The sequence below is a fragment of the Danio rerio genome, chromosome 9 (assembly GCF_052040795.2).
Source record: "Danio rerio strain M-AB ecotype USA chromosome 9, GRCz13ab, whole genome shotgun sequence".
Taxonomy (NCBI): Eukaryota; Metazoa; Chordata; class Actinopteri; order Cypriniformes; family Danionidae; genus Danio; species Danio rerio.
This window is the reverse complement of record NC_141029.1, coordinates 10384843-10404916: the sequence shown is the minus strand read 5'-3', so window position 1 is coordinate 10404916 and position 20074 is coordinate 10384843. Positions and strand designations below refer to the sequence as shown.

The window sequence follows — 20074 nt, the reverse complement described above, 5'->3', positions numbered from 1 at the left end:
TCGAACCAGCGACCTTCTTGCTGTGAGGCGATAGCAATACTGCGCCAATGCGTTACCCGCAGAGTATTTATAAACAAAACTTTATTTATTTGTTTATTTTTCACTGAGCGTGAATAATTTGATGCAAGAATGCAGTATTATTTAAAGAAAACTGACAACAATCTTTAGTGATATTGTTGCCAATAAATAAATGTAAAAAAAAAATAAGAATAATCAAATGTCTGGGTTTTTGTTTGTCAGGTAGCTAAACAGTGCTTGGAATTTTAGAAAGAAGTGAATTGTTTGTCTAAACGTTCTGCAGCTGTCTGGTTGTCAATACCACTGCATTCTCGTCAAAGCATGTCAATAATCCATATTACACTGTATTGTTTGGTTATAATTGAGTTATTTTCAGAATACAACTATATATAAACAATACAAGAAAAATGCATATCTCTATATGAAAAATTACATATAACTAGGCTACAATTTACCAATTACACTATTCAACTATTTGTGCTTTTAATTTTTATAATTAAATTTATCTAAATTAATTTGCAATTGGGCTTTTGTATATCTGAAATTATTTGGTGAGTGTATCAATAAAGTTAGCGTTTATATTTAGCGTAATATAATAAAAAATATTTAATTAGGAATAGGACATAATAATCTGGGAGCCTTGACTTTAAATGTATTATTTGGCTATGTATCTTTCATCGCCCCTACTGGACGCATCACGAACAACAGGGACGTAAAACGGTATAGGTCAGACATACGTCGTAACCATATATGGTTTGCCTAGATTGTGTGTGCCAGATTGTGTGTGTGCCTTAAACATGTGCGGGCCTGCAGCTGGACATTATTGCTAGGTCGTAAAACTGCCTGAGCCGTAAAACTGCCTGGATCCAAGTCTCCAGACGCCCTATATAGATTATGGCTCGTTTCGGGTCACCTTTATCAGGCTTGCGTTACCCTTTTGGAGGCGTGGTGTATGACAGAAAGTTTAAGTCAAGCTCGCTCAAATAAATGTCTACAGTAAAGCTGTACGAGTCGCTTACATATAATATGAGAAGCACTTCTCATAAAACAGACGCTTTATACACAAATACTTGTTTATAAATGTTTATTTCTAACTTTTCTATGAACAGGATTTGATTATAACTGCAGATCAATGACAGTGCAAAATATCCAGCTGTAACGCCTGCAATTATATTAAATAAATATATAAATGCAACCTAAATTAACACATACAGACCCTTACAGTCTCCGATATATTATTATTTAAAGAAAAACTACACACAGTATACATTTAGTACTTATTTGAGTTCAAAAACACACGCAATATAGCCCACAGTCAGCACAAACCTCTCATCTGTGTCTGTAATCTTCACCAGCACATGTAAGCTCTGTTAGAGAGTAATTTTGTCATTCCCAGTTCCTAAAAGTCCAAAAGACGAAGATAAACATGGCAGTTTGTTTATGATTTAGGTTGCTAAAACTATTTTGATCCTGAGTTTTGTCGGGCTTCTCCTTTTTTTCGCACTTCACTCTCACGCTTGTCCTTTTCTTTCTGAAGGGATCAGATGACGGAGACACTTCAATAATCACGCACATGTATCATCAGCTCAAGAAGTTCGTTACATCAAATATAGAAGCGATCGCAAGCTCCCAGAAGAAAGCGAATACCGCTCACACTTTTAGACGGGTTTGTAAGGCCACAACAGGACACGGCAGATTTTTCTTCTTGGCTTTGTGTCTGTTTATCAAGACGACGCAAGGTTTGTTTGAGCTGGGTTCATCCTTGGCTTGTTATTATATGCATATAGTATTTCCATGTAATCTCTCGGCTGTGTATTGAAACATGGCGGATCCTTTGCTTTCATTCTGTCTAGCTCCATGGGCTCGAGATGTATCTCTGTAACCAATCATTGTTCAGCTGCACGTGTAGCTCCACCTTTTGGTATCCTTTCTTGTTTTTGGTACCCTTTCGAAAGGTTGTCGAAAAAGTGGTACGGTGCGGTTTGGTTCGGTACACTTTTTGGCAGTGGAAATGGCCATAAAAGGGTACCAAACCAAACTGTACCGTACCCTACCACTCAGTGGAAACGGGCCATTATAGGCTATCATTTTCTAAAGCAGGGGTGCCCAAACGTTTTCTTATGAAGGAATAAAAATTAAACTTCATTGTACCATTAAATTTTACATGGGTGATTTCCTAATTTATTTAATATATAAAAATAACTACAGAAAATTGCATTATATTACCTAATGCAGTTTATATATTTTAATTTTATAATAAACTTATTACAGTTAAAAACAATCTAATTTATAACAGAATGGGGTTACACTAGTCGAGCTGCTCGTGTTTTTGCCTTGATTTGCTTACCGATGTCTTATGCATAGTCCTCTATCCACCGAGTAACAGTATTTTTGTATTGTTTAAAAATCTAATTCATTTACAAACATTTAATTGAAACATTTAATTACAGTTTGCTTTTTTGTAGCTTATCAAAAAAAATAAAAATAAATAAAAGGTTACGTTAAACGGCCAAAATAAAGGTTACCATGGGCCACCTTTGGCCCGCAAGCCCTTGTTTGGGCATCTTTGATCTTAAGCAACTGTTCTTTTACTATTAACATGTTCTGAACATAAGAAATGCTTTGTTGTTGTAGTTTTCAATCTTTTAGATGTCATGCATAAATCAGCAAACATGATTGCCCTCCTGTAAGGTAACGCCATCCAAAAAGACGCCTGTACAGTTGCAAAAACTTGCTTGTATAAAAACCCCAACTATCCTATGAAAAATATTATAAGCCTAAAATTACTATACATTTAAACTGTTTATATTTTAAATAAAACATAGTTTCAGTTTTGTTTGTTTGTACCTTTTGTACTAAGGAGTAAAATGTTTGTTTGTTTGTTTGTTTGTTTGTTTGTTTGTTTGTTTGTTTGTTTGTTTGTAAATGTTTTTATTTTTATTTTTGATTACTCCAACCTCTTCCCATCCCTCACCGCCCATGGTCACACTTATCTGTTGATTTTGTCACTAATTTACCCAACTCCCAACAACTACACCACTATACTAGTTATTATAGATCGCTTCTCTAAAGGTTGCAGACTAATTCCACTCAAAGAACTACCTGAAGCCATGGAAACTGCTCTTAAACTATTCCAGCATGTATTTAGAGTTCATGGTATCCCAGAAGACATTGTATCAGTCCCCAATTTACGTCCAAAGTATGGAAGGTATTCTGCAAACAATGGGACATCAATGTCAGCCTCACTTCAGGTTATCATCCTGAATCTAACGGTCAAGTTGAAAGACTAAACCAGGAAATCGGACGCTACCTTAGAACCTACTGCAGCAGATGGAGTAACTTCCTCCCAAACGTAGTGAAGGAGTATAGAATAGCGCTCATTTGAGACTGCAAAGAGTCATTAGAACCTAAAGGATCAAAGCAGACCAAAGACGACGTCCACACCCCAACTATATACCCGGACAGAGAGTCTGGCTATCAAACCGAAACCTCAGACTACGACTACCTAGCAGGAAGCTCTCACCAAGGTATTTAGGACCGTTCAAGATTCTGAAACAAATTAACAATGTAACATACCATTTAGAGCTTTCTACTGATTACCACATCTCTTGAAACATGTTTCCCTCTTGAAACCGGTCTACCGTACATCTGACCTTGGCACATTGAACCCTGAACCTCCTACACCCTTGGAACTTGATGGAGCACCGACATATGCGGTCAATGAGATTTTGGACTCTCGCCAGAAAGGGGTCAATTGCAATAGTTGGTGGACTGGGAGGGCTATGGACCAGAGGAGAGATCTTGGGTCCCATCAAGGGATGTACTGGACCCATCTCTGACCCAGGACTTTCACCAATGGTACCCCAATCACCCAGCACCATGACCCAGAGGTAGGCCTAGGAGAAGTACACCAGGAGGTGTCCCTAGAGGAGGGGAATCTGTAACAAACAGGACTAGTAACCACTCATCCAGCCAGCAGAGGGAGCCTTCGCCCGAATTCTGACTGCCTGTTCTTTGTTGGTTTCTGTTTGGTGGCCATATTAACCTGGCCACACCAAACACCGCCTACTACTCAGTAGGTACTGTATTTGAATTTAAACGTACTACTCGGCCGTTAGAAAAGTACATTCTATACAGTGTGAACGTGAAAAGTATGAATGGAATTTGGACGTACTACATCCGCCATTTTGTCATGGTCACGTGACCTGCCTGCGTCAATTGCGTCGCTTTACTCCCATTCATGAATTCGTTCGCGGGGCATCATGGGACAGCGCCGCATGCATGGGATGCGCACTCCAGAATCTCGCCGGTAGTAGCAAGTCATCCGGGTACTTCTCGCATACTGATTTTCGAATTCTATGAATTCGGACATACTACTCGGCTCACATACTGATTTTAGCATACTATATAGGAAGTATGCGGTTTCGGATGCAGCCTCAGTGCAAAGTATTGCCAGTATCTGCTGCCTTACCAAGCATTTTCTCCTTGTGTTGTACTGCTTTCCTGCTCTGACCTTTGTGCCTGTTTTGTTGTCCACTGCTCTTAAATTACTGATTTTGCCTTGACTGCCTTGATTGGACTGTCTGTTTGGTCTTCTGAATCTTGCATGCTTTACCGACTACGATTGAGCCGTATAATTTGGATTTGTTTGCTGAGCACTATTAAACTTCTGTGCTTGGATCTAATCTGTACAGTGGCCAGGAAGTGCAAAACAACATTACAAAGTTTGAAACACTTTTACAAAGCTCGAGACAAATTTACATTTTGAAAAACATTTTTACTTATCATCAGACACAATTACATAGGAAAAACAATTTTACAAAGGACGAAACAAATTTACATTTTAGAAAACAAATTAACAAGACGCAAAACACTTTTACAAATCCCGAAACAAATTTACAATTACAGATTCCCTACGAAAGGGAATGTACCACACCCCGGAAGTGACGTAGAATGTACCACACATCGGTAGTGACCCGGAATGTAACACACACAATGGAAAATATCAATAATATCCAGCTCGTGTGTGACTTTGTTTTTCTTACAGGTTTCCACAAGTCTACAACTATAAAAATCATGGTTTGACTAACTGCGATAAATGAATTAGAGGTATTCTGAGAAAAGATCAGCGTGAGAGTGCATAGAAACATGTAAATGCAAGTACATGGAAACAATTAAAGCACAGCACAAGTTGACTGATAAAATACCAAAACCGATATCAATTTGTACACCGGAGTAGCTCAGTTGGATAAGTCGGTTGATATTCATGCAGAACCGTTTGACTTGGGTTCGAATCCCGTTGATGACATAGCAATTATAATTATTTCTTTAGATTAATTTTGGTTTATGCTGTTCTGCCACACAAATATGAAATCAACAATGTTTACACTGACACCAAGTGAATAAGAATCTTTATTCGGTATGGGCATGTTTTGTTGCTGTGAAAAAGTGACGAATCTGCCAATCTGCAAACGTGAATAGTTTGCACATCTGAAAAGGGGTCTCAGTTAACACGGACACCAGTTAAACCATTACACAGGCTTCCTTCAGTTTACTGTTAGAAGTCCTCAAGCAGAGGTCTACACCGTGTAGACTTGACATCATGTTCATGATTACAGCGTATGAGTGGATCTCGTAAAAATATTGAACACATTGATGCAGCATGTCTGGTGTTTCCGTCTGGTCCGCGTCCTTTATAAACTCTAAACACCGACCACACGCAAAGCAGAACCGTGTTAAGCTGCTCTTGTGTTTGCCACAAAACAGGCAAAACAACCCTCGACTGCTGTCCATGTTCGGTCACCATAAACTTTGTTTACGCCATGTACTCCACAGCGCGAATTTACCGCACTCACCAGCAACAACAACTTTCCCCCGCGTCACTACCAGTGTGTGGTATATTCTACGTCACTTCCGGGGTGTGGTACATTCCCTTTCCGTAGGGAATCTATAATTGTAAATTTGTTTCGGGATTTGTAAAAGTGTTTTGCGTCTTGTTAATTTGTTTTCTAAAATGTAAATTTGTTTCGTCCTTGGTAAAATTGTTTTTCCTATGTAATTGTGTCTGATGATAAGTAAAAATGTTTTTCAAAATGTAAATTTGTCTCGAGTTTTGTTAAAGTGTTTCAAACTTTGTAATGTTGTTTTGCACTTCCCGGCCACCGTAAATCTGTCTCCATATCGTCATCACCACCATTGTCACATAATCAATCTTGATATTAAAAAATAAATAAAAAATCAGAATAAGGTCATATTTTTTTGGTTTTAATGCCTTTTGTCGTACAACCTTATTGCAAATTCCTTCAAAAGATTTGGGACCCCATTGCTGTGCAAGCATGACTGAGCACATTCTAAAGTGTGCAGATCGTCAAAGTGATTTGAAAAACTTGAGAAGCAGGTAACAGGTAAATGAGCTCAGGCTGGAACTGAGGGAAAGGTTTAGCAGGCTCTGTCAACTTGACTAATGTAGTAAAATCAGCTCAAAGTTCACTCTGTGCCTCAAAAGGGGTCTTTCTTTGAAGACTTAATAATTAACATTTAATAAATAGACAAGAGAATCTTAAATAACTCTGCATGCTTTGCAGGAAAATGTGATGTTCTTTTTAGTATTATCATTATTATTGTTAAAGCCTTATTGTTTAATATTTAATTTAGTGTGTGCTAAAAGTACTAAGGATACTAAACATGAAATGCCAACACCCGTAAAGTCAACATGGCTTAAATCTTAGCAAGATCCATCATGTGTGATCCAAGAACACTTTTCAAGTTATATAAAAGAAGTATTAGGACACTTTTATTTTTTGTTTAAAAAAGAACAAAAATCTAAATTACATTGAAGTATGTACTGAAAATAAGCTGATTCAAACTGTCAAGTTATATCTTATTGTGCTATTTGTTCTCATCTCACAAACTAATAATTATCATTAACCTCATGGTTAAATGCTCTTTGAGGAAGAAAAAAAGTCAAAGTTCATCTATATGTACATGGGCTTTATCTTTGTTGTTTCATAACTAATAAGCCCAAACGGCTCCACACCTGTGTTGAAAACACACCTTTTTACCACTTTTGCATCACTTTTTACACTGCTATATTGCCAACGATATCATAATTTATGACACATTTGTCAAATCTGGTTTTCTACCTCAATCAATATCAATCATTAATTCTCTGCAGATATTTTCTCGATCTCCTGTTAAGTTTCTTGTTTTCTATTACTCCCGCTCACATCCCAATACACTCATGGCATAGTTGTTGTTTCCATGATAAATACACATGCAAAAAATTTAAACTGCAAAAATACCACAACAGTGATGAGAAAAGAACAGCTATTTTTGCAACACTTGTAATCCACCTTGTTGCATCAACAAATGTGAATATTATATATAAATTATGATTGGGAAAATGTCATGCTTACATCTATGCTTTCATTTTTAGACAACACTTTACGCTGTTTAAACACAGTAACCATAATTTTGTTTTGACTAATTGTTCATTTTTATTTCCTCTAATAACGTAAAAATAGAATAAATGAATGACCCTCGGACAGACGGTTCTGCAGCATCCGATCATGCACCAGCCCACTGAAGGAAAGCTTCCCACAGACTATCAGGCTGATGAAGACTTAACACTCCTCACACAAACTCTTTCCATACTCCTCACTGCATACCATAGGATGTAACATGCATTGCACTAACCAATCCTTACTTAAAACAATATTGCCTACAATAATTTTCCACCAACAGTCAAACTTATGAGTATACAATACTTTCTCTTTTTTTTTTACTGTCTATCTGTGCCCACATCTGTAGTGTGTGTTTTTCTTAACGCATTTATTGTCTTTCACATATTAATTTTCTTTTATGTATTACTGTCAACATTACTAATAGTAAATAGTTTTGTTTTTTGGGGTATAATGCTGTATTTTGCACTGTCTGGAGCTAGCACCTAATCTTTTCACTTATCATAGTACACGTGCTGCTTATGATGTGAATATAAACGTGGTTTAATTTGATCTAATTTGAAAGCTCTAAATTATATTATCTGCATTTATTTTAAAATTGGGAAAAAATTACTAACATTCTTTCAGAGCTCATACATTCAAAATACTTTTCTTCATGTGTGGGGAATGAATTAACTATTTGCAATAGCTTGTACATTCAGATTTTTGAAATGTTGAAAAGAATCCTGTCCTTGGAAATAATTAGTCACATTGAGTATAGGCTACAGACAAAAGGAGTTGTCTCTTGCAGTTTTCAAGTGACTCTGCTAACCGGAAAATGCAGTTATTTCTTCAATGTGGCACGTGGGAGTGTTTAAAGTGGCTCTGAAGAGGTGGGACCAAAAAGCACACCTACTTTTACATGATCATCGTGGACTTCTGGCATGTGTTTTTTAGTCATTCAAGGATTTTCCTTTTCGTAGGATTCTCATGATTTACCCTATATCGGGAGCTGAGGGTGTTGTTTTCCACGGAGATTATTCTTTTGATGCCCTGCCTTCTTTTCTTTTTTTCTTGCAATCGCTTGTGAGATAAAAGCCTCTGCAGGGAAGTACAAATTCAGAATTTCCTTGCAGAACTTCACAAAAAGCAATTCTTGCCAATACTACCAGCTCATAAACTTTTTTTTTTTTTTTTTTTGGATAATTATGAATGATAGAATTGTTAGAATGGCTGCTTCTGCACTAGTTTTGTGTCTTTTCTGCCTAGTATCAGCAGAAGCTGGGAACTTACTGGTAATTCCAGCACTTGGCAGCCACTGGACTGGCATGAGACCTTTGGTGGAGGAGCTTGGCCGTAGAGGAAACCGTGTGGTGGTCGTATTCCCGGAGGAAAATGTGAACATGGTTCCAGCAAAGCACACTACGACTCTGACATATCCAGTGCCTTACACCAAAGCTCAGATACAGAAGGGAACAGATGCAGCTATCAGTAAATTGTTTAGTGCAGATGTGTCTTCAGATGTGGGCAGGTTTCAGAATTTTTTCACCACCATGGACATGCTTAAAGTTATCATTTCCCGAAATGCTGAGGGTTTGCTCCTCAACAAAGATTTGCTAAAGAAACTGCAAGACTACAACTTCGATGCCATTCTCACAGATCCGTTTGAGACTGTTGGAGTCATTGCATCAGAATATCTCTCAATTCCTGCCATTTATATGCAAACAAGTCATCCTTGTGGTGCTGATGTTCTTGCCAGTCAATGCCCAGCTCCACCATCTTATGTTCCAAAAGGTTTAACTCACTTTACTGATCGCATGAATCTCTGGCAAAGAAGTGTAAACTTTGTAAGGACTCTTGTTCAGCCAGTGGCTTGCAGCCGCATGTTTGCTCATGCAGATGAAATCGCCTCAAAGGTGCTGCAGAAAAAGACATCAGTGATGGAGATCATGAGCCGTGCAGCTCTCTGGTTCATGCATTTTGACTTTGCCTTTGAATTTCCTCGTCCAGTGATGCCGAACATGGTCGTTATTGGAGGAGTGGACACCAAGAAACCAGAACCTTTGTCTCAAGTAAGTCTTTCTAATAACTATCATTTCACAACACTGCTTAATCTCTCAGTGTGATTTTGTTAAAATCTCTGTAATCCTCATGAACATTCTTATTCAGTAAGTGCATCCATAAATGCATCACTCATTTCTCACTTACATTGCTCTAACTGTACTGTGTGTTATTTGCTTTTCCATGTACAAATTCATTCTAAACTGATGCAACTTTTTAAAGCTCCTAGAGAGGGAACTCTCATTATTAGTTTTGAGCCAGGTATAGTTTTCCAAAATTACTTGACTTGCATCCCAATTTCTATAGCTTATTGCAAAATCAAAAACGGCATCTATATCTTTAATCTCATATTTTTGTTTGAGGTATTGGAATTATAAGTTACTTTGAGCATTCAACTCAAATGCCGTCAATGAAGTGGAAGGCCATTATGGATAAATGTGTCAGTGTCACCTCCATGTGTCATTCGGCTAGGATAAAACAGTTTTTGATGTTTTAAAAACCATTTTAAGGACAAAATTATTAGCCCGTCTAAGCTATATATATTTTCGATATTCTACAGAACAAACCATCATTATACCATAACTTGCCTGATTACCCTATCCTGCCTAGTTAACCTAATTACCCTAGTTAAGTCTTTAAATGTCACTTTAAACTGTATTTGAAGTGTCTTCAAAAACATCTAGTAAAATATTATTCATCATGGCAAACATAAAATAAATCAGTTATTAGAAATGAGTTATTAAAACTATTATGTTTAGAGATGTGTTTAAAAATCTTCTCTCCATTAAACAGAAATTGGGGAAAAAATAAACAGGCCGGCTAATAATTCAACTGTATACATTTAAAGTAAATTTCTAGCCATAAATAAACTTTATTTGATTATTAACTGCTGCTCTGTTTTGCTTTAAACAACTTAAACACATGTAAGCTACTTTACAAATAGGGATGCATTGCACAGTGTGTCACACCTGCTGCAGTGCCCTCTGCTGGTTTTTAAGGGTACCAGTTTTTGTTTTGGTTTTTTGTGCCTTGAGTCCTAGTCATGTGATCACTCCTTGTTTCCAGCTGTCCCTCATTGTCTAATTAGTTCTGTCTTTATAAGCCCTGTTATGTGTTTAGTTTGTCTTTGGAATTTCAATGTTCTGTTTAGGTCTGTCGTGCTTTATTTGTAATCTTTTTCATTGTGGTTTGGTTTTTGTTTGTTTGTTCACTTTGTTTAGTATTTTACAATGTTTTTGCATACCTATTTAGTTTGTGTTTGATTCACTTTTGTGCTTTATTTTTGCACTTCATGTTTTCGCCAATTTTGCTACCTTGCCTGTCCCTTTGTCATTTTTTTGGATCTTTATTGTTTGGCAATAAATGTGTTTTGCTGCACTTGGATCTTTCCCTTGTTTTTGTGATACCCAGAAATTAACTGCTAAAAATCTACTTAATTTATTTCTTCAGCTAAACTGTTGAAGTCAAAAGTTGATTGCCTCGAAGTAAGAAGCAAACCAGTTCACCAACTTTGAGTAGATACAGCTAACCAACCTAATTTCAATAGTATGTGGAATTCATTTTAACTTCTATTTTAGTATGTAGAGTCAAAAAGTTTTGTTGTTTATGTACACTACCAGTCAAGAATTTGGAATGTTTTATATCAGTAACTTTATTCTGCTCACAAAGGCTGCATTTATTTTTATTTTTTTTTAAATACAGGAAACTGTAAAATATTACATTTTTATATAACTGTTTTCCTATTGAATGTAGTTTCCAAAGAAATGTATCCCTGTGATAAAAAATATATGCATTAAATATACATATCATAGCATTTATATATTACTATTCTGATTTTTTTGTAATGCTCATTTTATCGTAAAAGTGTTTTATTTTTTTTTTTTGTGTTGAACATTATTATGCCTGCATAAACCAATTTTTTATTTATTAGTCCTTTTAGTCAGTTCAGTTGATATCTGAATGCTCTAACTGTGCAGTGGAGTACAGTGTTAGCGTTTCCATGTGCAAATTCATTCTAAAACTGCTGCATTTCCCTTAAAGTTCCTAGAGAGGGAACTCTATGTATTACTTTCGAGCTAGGCATAGTTTTTATTTCCTTTACTTGAATTTCATTGTCTTTAGCAAGGTTATATCCCTATTATGAAATAATCACTTGTTGGTATTTTATTAGTGTCCTGGCTAAGTAGATCTAAGCAGACGTTAAATACACTTATATTTCTTAGTTTTATTAAATATAGTTTTTTTTTTTAACAATTTATTTTATTGATGCTTTAAACTTGTACGTTTAGCAGTTCAACATTTTAATTAATATCCAACTACCATACTGCTAAAACTATAATCTTATTATTATTTTTTTTTTTTACTTATTGCTGTAACCAAGAAATATCAGACACTCATGTTCATAAAATGATTAAGATTAATTTATACAAGTAGTTTTAGCAAATTCCTTGTATCTTGTGTGTGCTCTTAGAGCATTGTGCCTTTTGTCAGAACACTGTGATTTAGAAGATTTTGGATAGTCTAATTCCCTACTCTAGTGCAGCCATGTCAAAATGCTTGGAAAAATGTTGAAGCATTTATTTGTTTAGTGGAGTTGACTTAAGGATTCAAAAAGCTCAAAGTCTAACCCCCTTTCTGGAAGTTTTTTTAAAATAGTTTTATGAACACTTGTAAATGTAAAAAAAACACCCACAACTTTATGTATCAGTCATGCAGACTACAAGGATGAGCATTTGGTGAGGAAAAAAGGGAAATGTTTTAAAGGTTAAAATCTTTCAAATCTAAAAAGTGTTTAAAATATGTAGACGTCTTATGTATGCAGAACTCACACTCTTCTCTGTCTGAAATGCTCTGTTTGTCTCATAATTCAATGTCTGCATACATGGTACCAAGTATATTTAGTTTCAGCATGCATACTGTAGCCCCAAAATTTCAAGACTTACATGCCATGGTTTATTGATTTATGAGGATTTTTTTTTTTTATTTCTCTGAAACCAAGGCCGTGGTTCACTGCTAAATGAAGACTGTATCATTTCAGACTCAACCTTTGATTGGTTGTTGAAACTCCCCTTTTACTATAAAAGCCTGTGCCAGAAACTGCAAACTTACAAGTGCTTGCAGACTTTTAAAACAGTCATCTTACAAGTACTACCTGTTCATTTGATTATGATATTTAGTCATTTTGAATAACAGGATTAGATACAGTAGGTTAGAATGGCTGCTTTTGTGTTGCTCTTGTATCTTTTCTGCCTGGCAACAGCAGAAGCTGGAAAGATTTTAGTTGTTCCTTCGGATGGCAGTCACTGGACAGGTATGAAGCCTTTGGTGGAGGAGCTAGGCCGTAGAGGAAACCAAGTGGTGGTCGTCATCCCAGAAGCAAGTCTGAGCATGGGTCCGTCTCAGCACACCACAACTCTGTCTTATCCTGTGCCCTACACCAAAGCTCAGATAAAGGAGATTGTGAAAGCCGGTGTTACAACTCTGATAAGTACTTATGTATCTACAGATCTGGCTAGGTTTCAGAGTTTCATCAACAGAATGAATTCGCTTAGTAATATTATAATCCGCAGTGCTGAGGGTTTCCTCTCCAACAAAGACTTGATAAAGAAACTGCAAGACTACAACTTTGATGTCATTCTCACAGATCCATTTGAGACTGTCGGAGTCATTGCTGCAGAATATCTCTCAGTTCCAGCCATTTACATTCAGACAAGTCATCCTTGTAATGTTGACACTCTTGCCAGTCAATGCCCATCTCCACCGTCTTATGTTCCACATATTTTAACTCACTTTTCTGACCGCATGAACCTCTGGCAAAGAAGTGTAAACTTTGTAAGGACTCTTATTCAGCCCATGGCCTGCAGACGGATGTTCACTCGTGCAGATGAAATCGCTTCACGTGTTCTTCAGAGAAAAACATCTATAATGGAGATCATGAGCCGTGCAGCTCTTTGGTTTGTGCATTCTGACTTTGCTTTGGAATTTCCTCATCCATTAATGCCCAACATGATCATAGTCGGAGGAATGGACAACAGGAAAGCAGAACCTTTGTCTCAGGTAAGTTTTCTAACAGCTGTTGTATCAAAACTATTATTGATAAACCAGCACTGTTTTTGTAGTTACCATTAAAAATTAAGGGTATTTGCTATTGAAATGAAAACCACATAAAACTAGTCTGTATAAACACACTCATAAATCAAACTGAGATTCTTCAAGAGTAAATCAAATTCTTTTAAATATCAGCCACAGTTTGGAACCATTTTGAGTAATTTGTTAAAATTGCACATTCCAGTGGAATCAAGTACTTCGGGGGTCAAGAAGTTTTGGGAGTGGGACCCCACTGAGCATTTTCACATCTGTAAAAAAAAAAATAATAATAAAAAAGATTTTTTTTTTTCTAGTTTTAAGATTTTACAAAACTCGATGAACCAGTTATTTTGGGTTCTGCGTACAGGGGTAAAGTGGCAATGCCTCCACTCAATCGTCGCAAACCTAATTCTGTCTTCTCACTCTTGATGTCACTGTATCTAATTTAAACCTCCCAGACTACAACTTTTATGCCATTATCACAGATTCATTTGTTGCCCAGCTCCACCATCTTATGTTCCACTTTACTGACCGCATAAATCTCTAGCAAAGTGTAAAATTTGTAAAGACTTTCATTCAGGCCATGGGCCACAAACACACGTTTGCTCATGCAGATGAAGTCACCTCAGAAACACCAAAGAAAAAGACAGATGATCAACATGGTGAGCTGTGCAGGTCTTTGGTTTTTGTACTGTGACATTGGCTACAGAAGAAAACTGCATCCTCATATTTGTTGAACATTCCTATACAGTATGCCACCGTAAATGCTTTACCTATTTCTTACTCGATGACAATTTTTGTTAATAATTTACTGACAATAAACAGACCCTAGCTTTAAGACCTATTGCTGGTAACAGTCTGGATGATCCTTTTGTTCTGTGGTCCAGAGCCCATGGCGTCCATTTCTCCCAAACAAATACATAAAATACTAATACATCTGACCACAGTACTTGTTTCACTGTGTGATGGTCCATCCCAAATCCTCTGATAACAGAGAAGTCGATGGTGCTTCTGAACACTGTTAACATAGTACAGATTTAACTGCCATTTGTGGATTTAACTTCGTGTTGTGGTAAAAGACACAGGTTTGCCAAAGTAGTCCTAAGCCTATGTGGTGATATCACTTGTAGATGAATGATGATTCTCGATGCAGTGATGCCTGAGCGATCAGAGATCGCAGTAGTTCAGCTTAGGCTTACTTACTTGTCCTTTACGCAATGAAATTCCTCCAGATTTCTTGAATATTTTAATTATGTTATGCACCATTGAGGGTAAAATATCCAAATGCCACTTTCTTTGAGGAACATTGTTTTTAAACATTTTAATAATTGTCTCATATATCTCTTATTGGCAAACTGATGGTACTTGGCCCATCTTTGCTCCCAATACTAGACTTTTCTTGGATGGTGTTTTTTATACCAAATCATAATTACAATCACCTGTTGACATCACCTGTTTAAAATCAGATCATTATTTAACCAGATTACTAGCCCCAAACTGCTCCTGTCCCAACCTTTTTGGAATGTGTTGCAGGTCTAAATGACAGAAAAGGATGTACGCAGCTAACAAATTTAGGTTGTAAGAACGTTCTCATAACGTTATCTGTAACGTTCCAAGAATGTTGAAATGTCCAGTTTGCTTTATGTTGCTGGAACGTTTTTTTATGTTTAGGATAACATTGTTACAACGTTTTTAAAACCAAAATTTCCACCAAAATATAACGTTCTAAGAACGTTTATTTGGAATGTTCCAAGAACGTTAAAATGTCCAGTTTGTTTAATGTTGCTAGAATGTTTTTTGATGGTTAGGATAACGTTGTTACAACGTTCCTAAAACCTAAATTTTCACCAAAATATAACGTTCTAAGAATGTTTATTTGGAATATTCCAAGAACGTTGAATTGTCCAGTTTGCTTAATGTTGATATAACGTTTTTTATGGTTAGGATAATGTTGTTACAACATTTAAAAAACCTAAATTTCCACCAAAATAAAACGTTCTAAGAACGTTTTGGATCAACATTATGACAACGTTTATGAAGTACAAATAACTTCATAAGAACTTTGTTCTAAGAACGTTTTTTTACAACGTTACAAGAACGTTAACAAGTTATGACACCCTTCTAAAAACGTTCTATTGATAACTTTTTGTGTTAACATTTCCACAACTTTTAAAGAACGTTAGTGAATGTTCTGGGAACGTTCCCTGTTAGCTGGGTATATTTCCAAAAGAAATGCAGTTCATTCATTCATTCACTTTCTTTTCGGCTAAGTCCCTTTATTACTCTGAGCTCACCACAGTGGAATGAACCGCCAACTTATCCAACATATGTTTTACACAGTGGATGCCCTTGCAGCTGCAACCCATCTCTGGGAAACATCCATACACACTCATTTACACTCATACACTACGGACATTTTAACCTACCCAATTCACCTAAACCGCATGTCTTTGTACTGTGGGGGGGAAACCAGAGCACCTGGGGGAAACCCACGCACACACAGGGAGAACATGAGAACTCCACACAGAAATGCTAACGGACCCAGCCAAGGTTTGAACCAGCAACCTTCTTGCTGTGAGGCGACAGCAATACCAATTGCACCATCGCATCACCATGAAATGCAGTTGAACAGACAAAACATGAAATATTTTGTTCATTTTGTCTGCAATGCAATAGAAGTCAAAGTAAACTTGGAAATCACTCCTTTTTTCTGTATTTGCGTGTTTCATTCTGTTCCATTTTTTCTGAATGGGGTTGTAGTATTTATAACTTCTAATCAGTTGAGTTGTTATCTGAATGTTCTAACTGTGCAGTGGAGTACAGTGTGTCATTTGCTTTTCCAAGTGCAAAATTTGTTCTAAAACTGCCGCAGTTCCTTTAAAGTTCCTAGAGAGGGAAATATTAGTTTTAAACTAGGCATAGATTTACATAACTTTACTTGACTGTCATCTTAATTTATAGTTTGTAGTGCAAAAACAGCTTTCATGTCTTTAATCTCTTATTTTTGCTTGAGTTTACTATTCTTTTCAAGCTCATTCTTTAGTCTTTGTTGAAGACTTTCGCAGAGAAAATGCACACTCTCTGTGTTACTGAGTTATTTTAAATTACGTTAAGCACTGAAACACAAATGCAGTGAATAAAAATAAAAACATTTTATTAAAAAATTATTTTTATCCTACAAGCATTAAGCTATTAAACAATAGTGGTGGCTTAGATTGAGAGTATCAGTTTGCTTATTTATGTGTATATAGAGTGAGGCTTGTAACTTTTATTGAATTACTTATTTGTGTTTTGTATGTTTATTGTTTTGTCCATGTTTGTGATGACTGCAGCTGAGGGCAAGAGCCCAAAACAAATTTCCCTAACTGGGACAATAAAGTTTTACCTTACCTTTACCTTACCTTAAAGTTCAAGAGTATATATGGATAAATGTGTCTGTGTCACCACCACATGTCTAAAAACTGTTCGAAAGAGTAGATACATAAAAACTTTAAAGTATAGTTTTTAACAACATAAAGTAATTATATCTAACAACAAAACCACTGCCCTGTCCTGTTTTGTTCCAACCAGTTCAAACACAGTTTCTGGACAGTTTTTGTAAGTCTTCAGACCTTGCTTCCATGTGTATTTGTGTTTACTTTGGATTAGAGGTAAAGTCTGCAGTAGCCCTCCAGGAACAAATTTAGGCATCCCTATTACAAAGCAACCTCTTCATTGTCATTCTTTTCTCAGTGTCCTGGCTAAGTGTCTCACCAGAGTTAAATATACTTACACTTCTTAATGTTTACTATACTGCTTTATTTTATTTTATTTTATACTTATTGCTAAGAAAATAAATATTTTGTGAATATAATCAAGAAATATTTTTGGAATTTCTTGCAGCATATTTTCAGCATTATCAGAGCAGAAAAAGATCAGATAGCCATAATCTAAAATATTTTAGACATTTTAGATTCCCCATTCCAGTGCAGTCATGACCATGCACACAGTAAGCTATAATAAGTAAGCTAGAGTACAAACTAGTGTACTTTGCAAAAAAAAAAAAAAAAAGTCAATGTGCTTGGTTGATAATTTGTTAAAGTTGACTGAAGGACTCAAAAGAGCTCAAAGTCTACCCATCTGAAAAGGTTTATAATTGGACATGGGAAAAAAACTTTCATTTTAAAATATTTACATTTCATTGCAGTAGATGAATTTCATTAACCATAAAGTGTTTCTATTAGCTCCCTTTTTGCAATTACAATTATCCCTCTTGATTCTCTCTTGAATGATTCACCACCACATATATGTGTAGCTTTATTTTATTTAACTTAAGAAGTTTACTAAATGAAATATCCAGCAACTTGACTGATTTATGAGATTTGAATTGTTTTCTTTCTCTGACATGAAGGCTGTGCTTCACTGCTGAAGAATAGAGATTGTAATCCTTTTAGGCTCAACCTTTGGTTAGTTGTTGAAACTCCCCTTTTAGTATAAAAGCCTGTGCCAGAAACTGCAAATCTATGAGTGCTTGCAGACACAAGACAGTTTTTTTTTTTCTTCTTTTGGATCGTTAAATGGCTTCCGTATTGCTCTTCTGTCTTTTCTGCCTGGCATCAGCAAAGGCTGGGAAGATTTTAGTAGTTCCTTCAGATGGCAGCCACTGGATGGGTATTAAGCCATTGGTGGAGGAGCTAGGCCGTAGAGGAAACCAAGTGGTGGTCGTCATCCCAGAAGCAAGTCTGAGTATGGGTCCGTCTCAGCACACCACAACTCTGACTTATCCTGTGCCCTACACCAAAGCTGAGATACAGGATCATATCAGTGCTAGTGTTACTAATCTGATAAGTACTCATGTATCTACAGATCTGGCCAGGTTTCAGAGTTTCATCAACACCATGGATCTGCTTAGTAATCTTATAACACGTAACGTTGAGGGTTTGCTCCTCAACAAGGATTTGATGAAGAAACTGCAAGACTACAACTTTGATGTCATTCTCACGGATCCATTTGAGACTGTCGGAGTCATTGCTGCAGAATATCTCTCAGTTCCAACCATTTACATTCAGACAAGTCATCCTTGTGGTGCTGACACTCTTGCCAGTCAATGCCCATCTCCTCCATCTTATGTTCCACAACGTTTAACTCACTTTTCTGACCGCATGAACCTCTGGCAAAGAAGTGTAAACTTTGTAAGGAATCTTATTCAGCCCATGGCCTGCAGACGGATGTTCACTCGTGCAGATGAAATCGCTTCACGTGTTCTTCAGAGAAAAACATCTATAATGGACATTATGAGCCATGCAGCTCTCTGGTTTGTGCATTCTGACTTTGCTTTGGAATTTCCTCATCCATTAATGCCCAACATGATCATAGTTGGAGGAATGGACAACAGAAAAGCAGAACTTTTGTCACAGGTATGTCTTCAGCTGTTGTTTCGCCACTGCTATTGATAAACCTGTCTCTCTTGGAAAAAAAGAGTATTTGCTGTTGAAATGAAAAGCACATTTAAAAGAGTCATTTTATGTAGACACTGAAATATGCAACTGAACAAAAAGCTTGTAGTAGGTTTATTCGTGATGATCACCCAGCAGTATTGGAAATCTTTTTGAGATCAAGTTGTTGGATCAAAAAATAGAGCAAAAACCTGTTTGACTTCTGGAATTTTGTCACTCACTACAAAACTCTATGAACCAGTTTCTTTTTCTTTTTTTTTTCTTTTTTTTTACAGAGTGTTCTAGAGTGGCATGTTTGATGAAATATGCATTGAAATAAGCAGCATCATAAACCTAATTTTATTATCACACTTTAACATCACAAATCTTTTTCATTTTTTAAAACTGATTTGGTGCCGTTTTCACAAACAGTTGGTACATTTTTTTTAAACTCCTAAAAGTCTTTTTATCCCTAACAGATCATAAAAAGTGGTCTATGTAACTAAAAGTGAACTATACTATTTACACGTGTTAATGTTTCATTCACAGTAACTGCATTTCTTAAAGTGAATACTATCAAACTGCATCACTTATCCTTCAGTTTCATACATTTGTTTACATTTAATTCAACCGATCCTAATGTTTAATTAGTGAACCATTTATTTTGTCCATAGATTTTCAACTTGTTTTGATAGTTGTCTGATCATTTTAAGTTAGAAACTGCTGCAAGAGCTTTCAATCAAGAAATACTAACTACTACCGTAAACACTTTTTTGCTTGCATATGAATGACCTGATAGTTTCTTTGATCACATTGTCATGTTGTATAAAATATTTTTAATATCCTATTTTTTTTTTCTAAACATAAGTGTAACATTTGCTGAAATGTCTTTGTACAGATTTACATTACAGTACTATTTTTACAGCTGTCCTCTTGAATTGTTTGCTGTGAACTGTTAAAATAACCATGGACTAAATTTTAAAAAGATCGTATTGTTGTGTTTATTAATTAAACCAATTGTTCACAATACATATCACGACAATGTTGTGTTTTGAA

The 20074-nt window shown here is 36.1% G+C and overlaps 3 protein-coding genes across 3 annotated transcripts in view; all 3 read left to right on the top strand.

The window, feature by feature from the left end:
- The first annotated feature begins 8611 nt into the window (after positions 1 to 8611).
- ugt1a7 (UDP glucuronosyltransferase 1 family, polypeptide A7) overlaps positions 8612 to 20074 on the top strand; it is a 38796-nt gene continuing 27333 nt past the window's right edge. The window contains 1 exon segment of the mRNA NM_001177334.1: positions 8612 to 9529. Within this exon segment, the coding sequence (NP_001170805.1) occupies positions 8666 to 9529 (864 nt within the window). The 5' untranslated portion in view covers positions 8612 to 8665.
- Positions 12700 to 20074, top strand: part of ugt1a6 (UDP glucuronosyltransferase 1 family, polypeptide A6) — a 34876-nt gene continuing 27501 nt past the window's right edge. Inside the window, exon 1 of the mRNA NM_001177339.3 lies at positions 12700 to 13574. Within this exon, the coding sequence (NP_001170810.3) occupies positions 12732 to 13574 (843 nt within the window). The 5' untranslated portion in view covers positions 12700 to 12731. The remainder of the gene's footprint in view (positions 13575 to 20074) is intronic.
- Positions 18136 to 20074, top strand: part of ugt1a5 (UDP glucuronosyltransferase 1 family, polypeptide A5) — a 29440-nt gene continuing 27501 nt past the window's right edge. Inside the window, exon 1 of the mRNA NM_001177340.3 lies at positions 18136 to 19000. Coding sequence (NP_001170811.3) covers positions 18161 to 19000 — 840 coding nt within the window. The 5' untranslated portion in view covers positions 18136 to 18160. The remainder of the gene's footprint in view (positions 19001 to 20074) is intronic.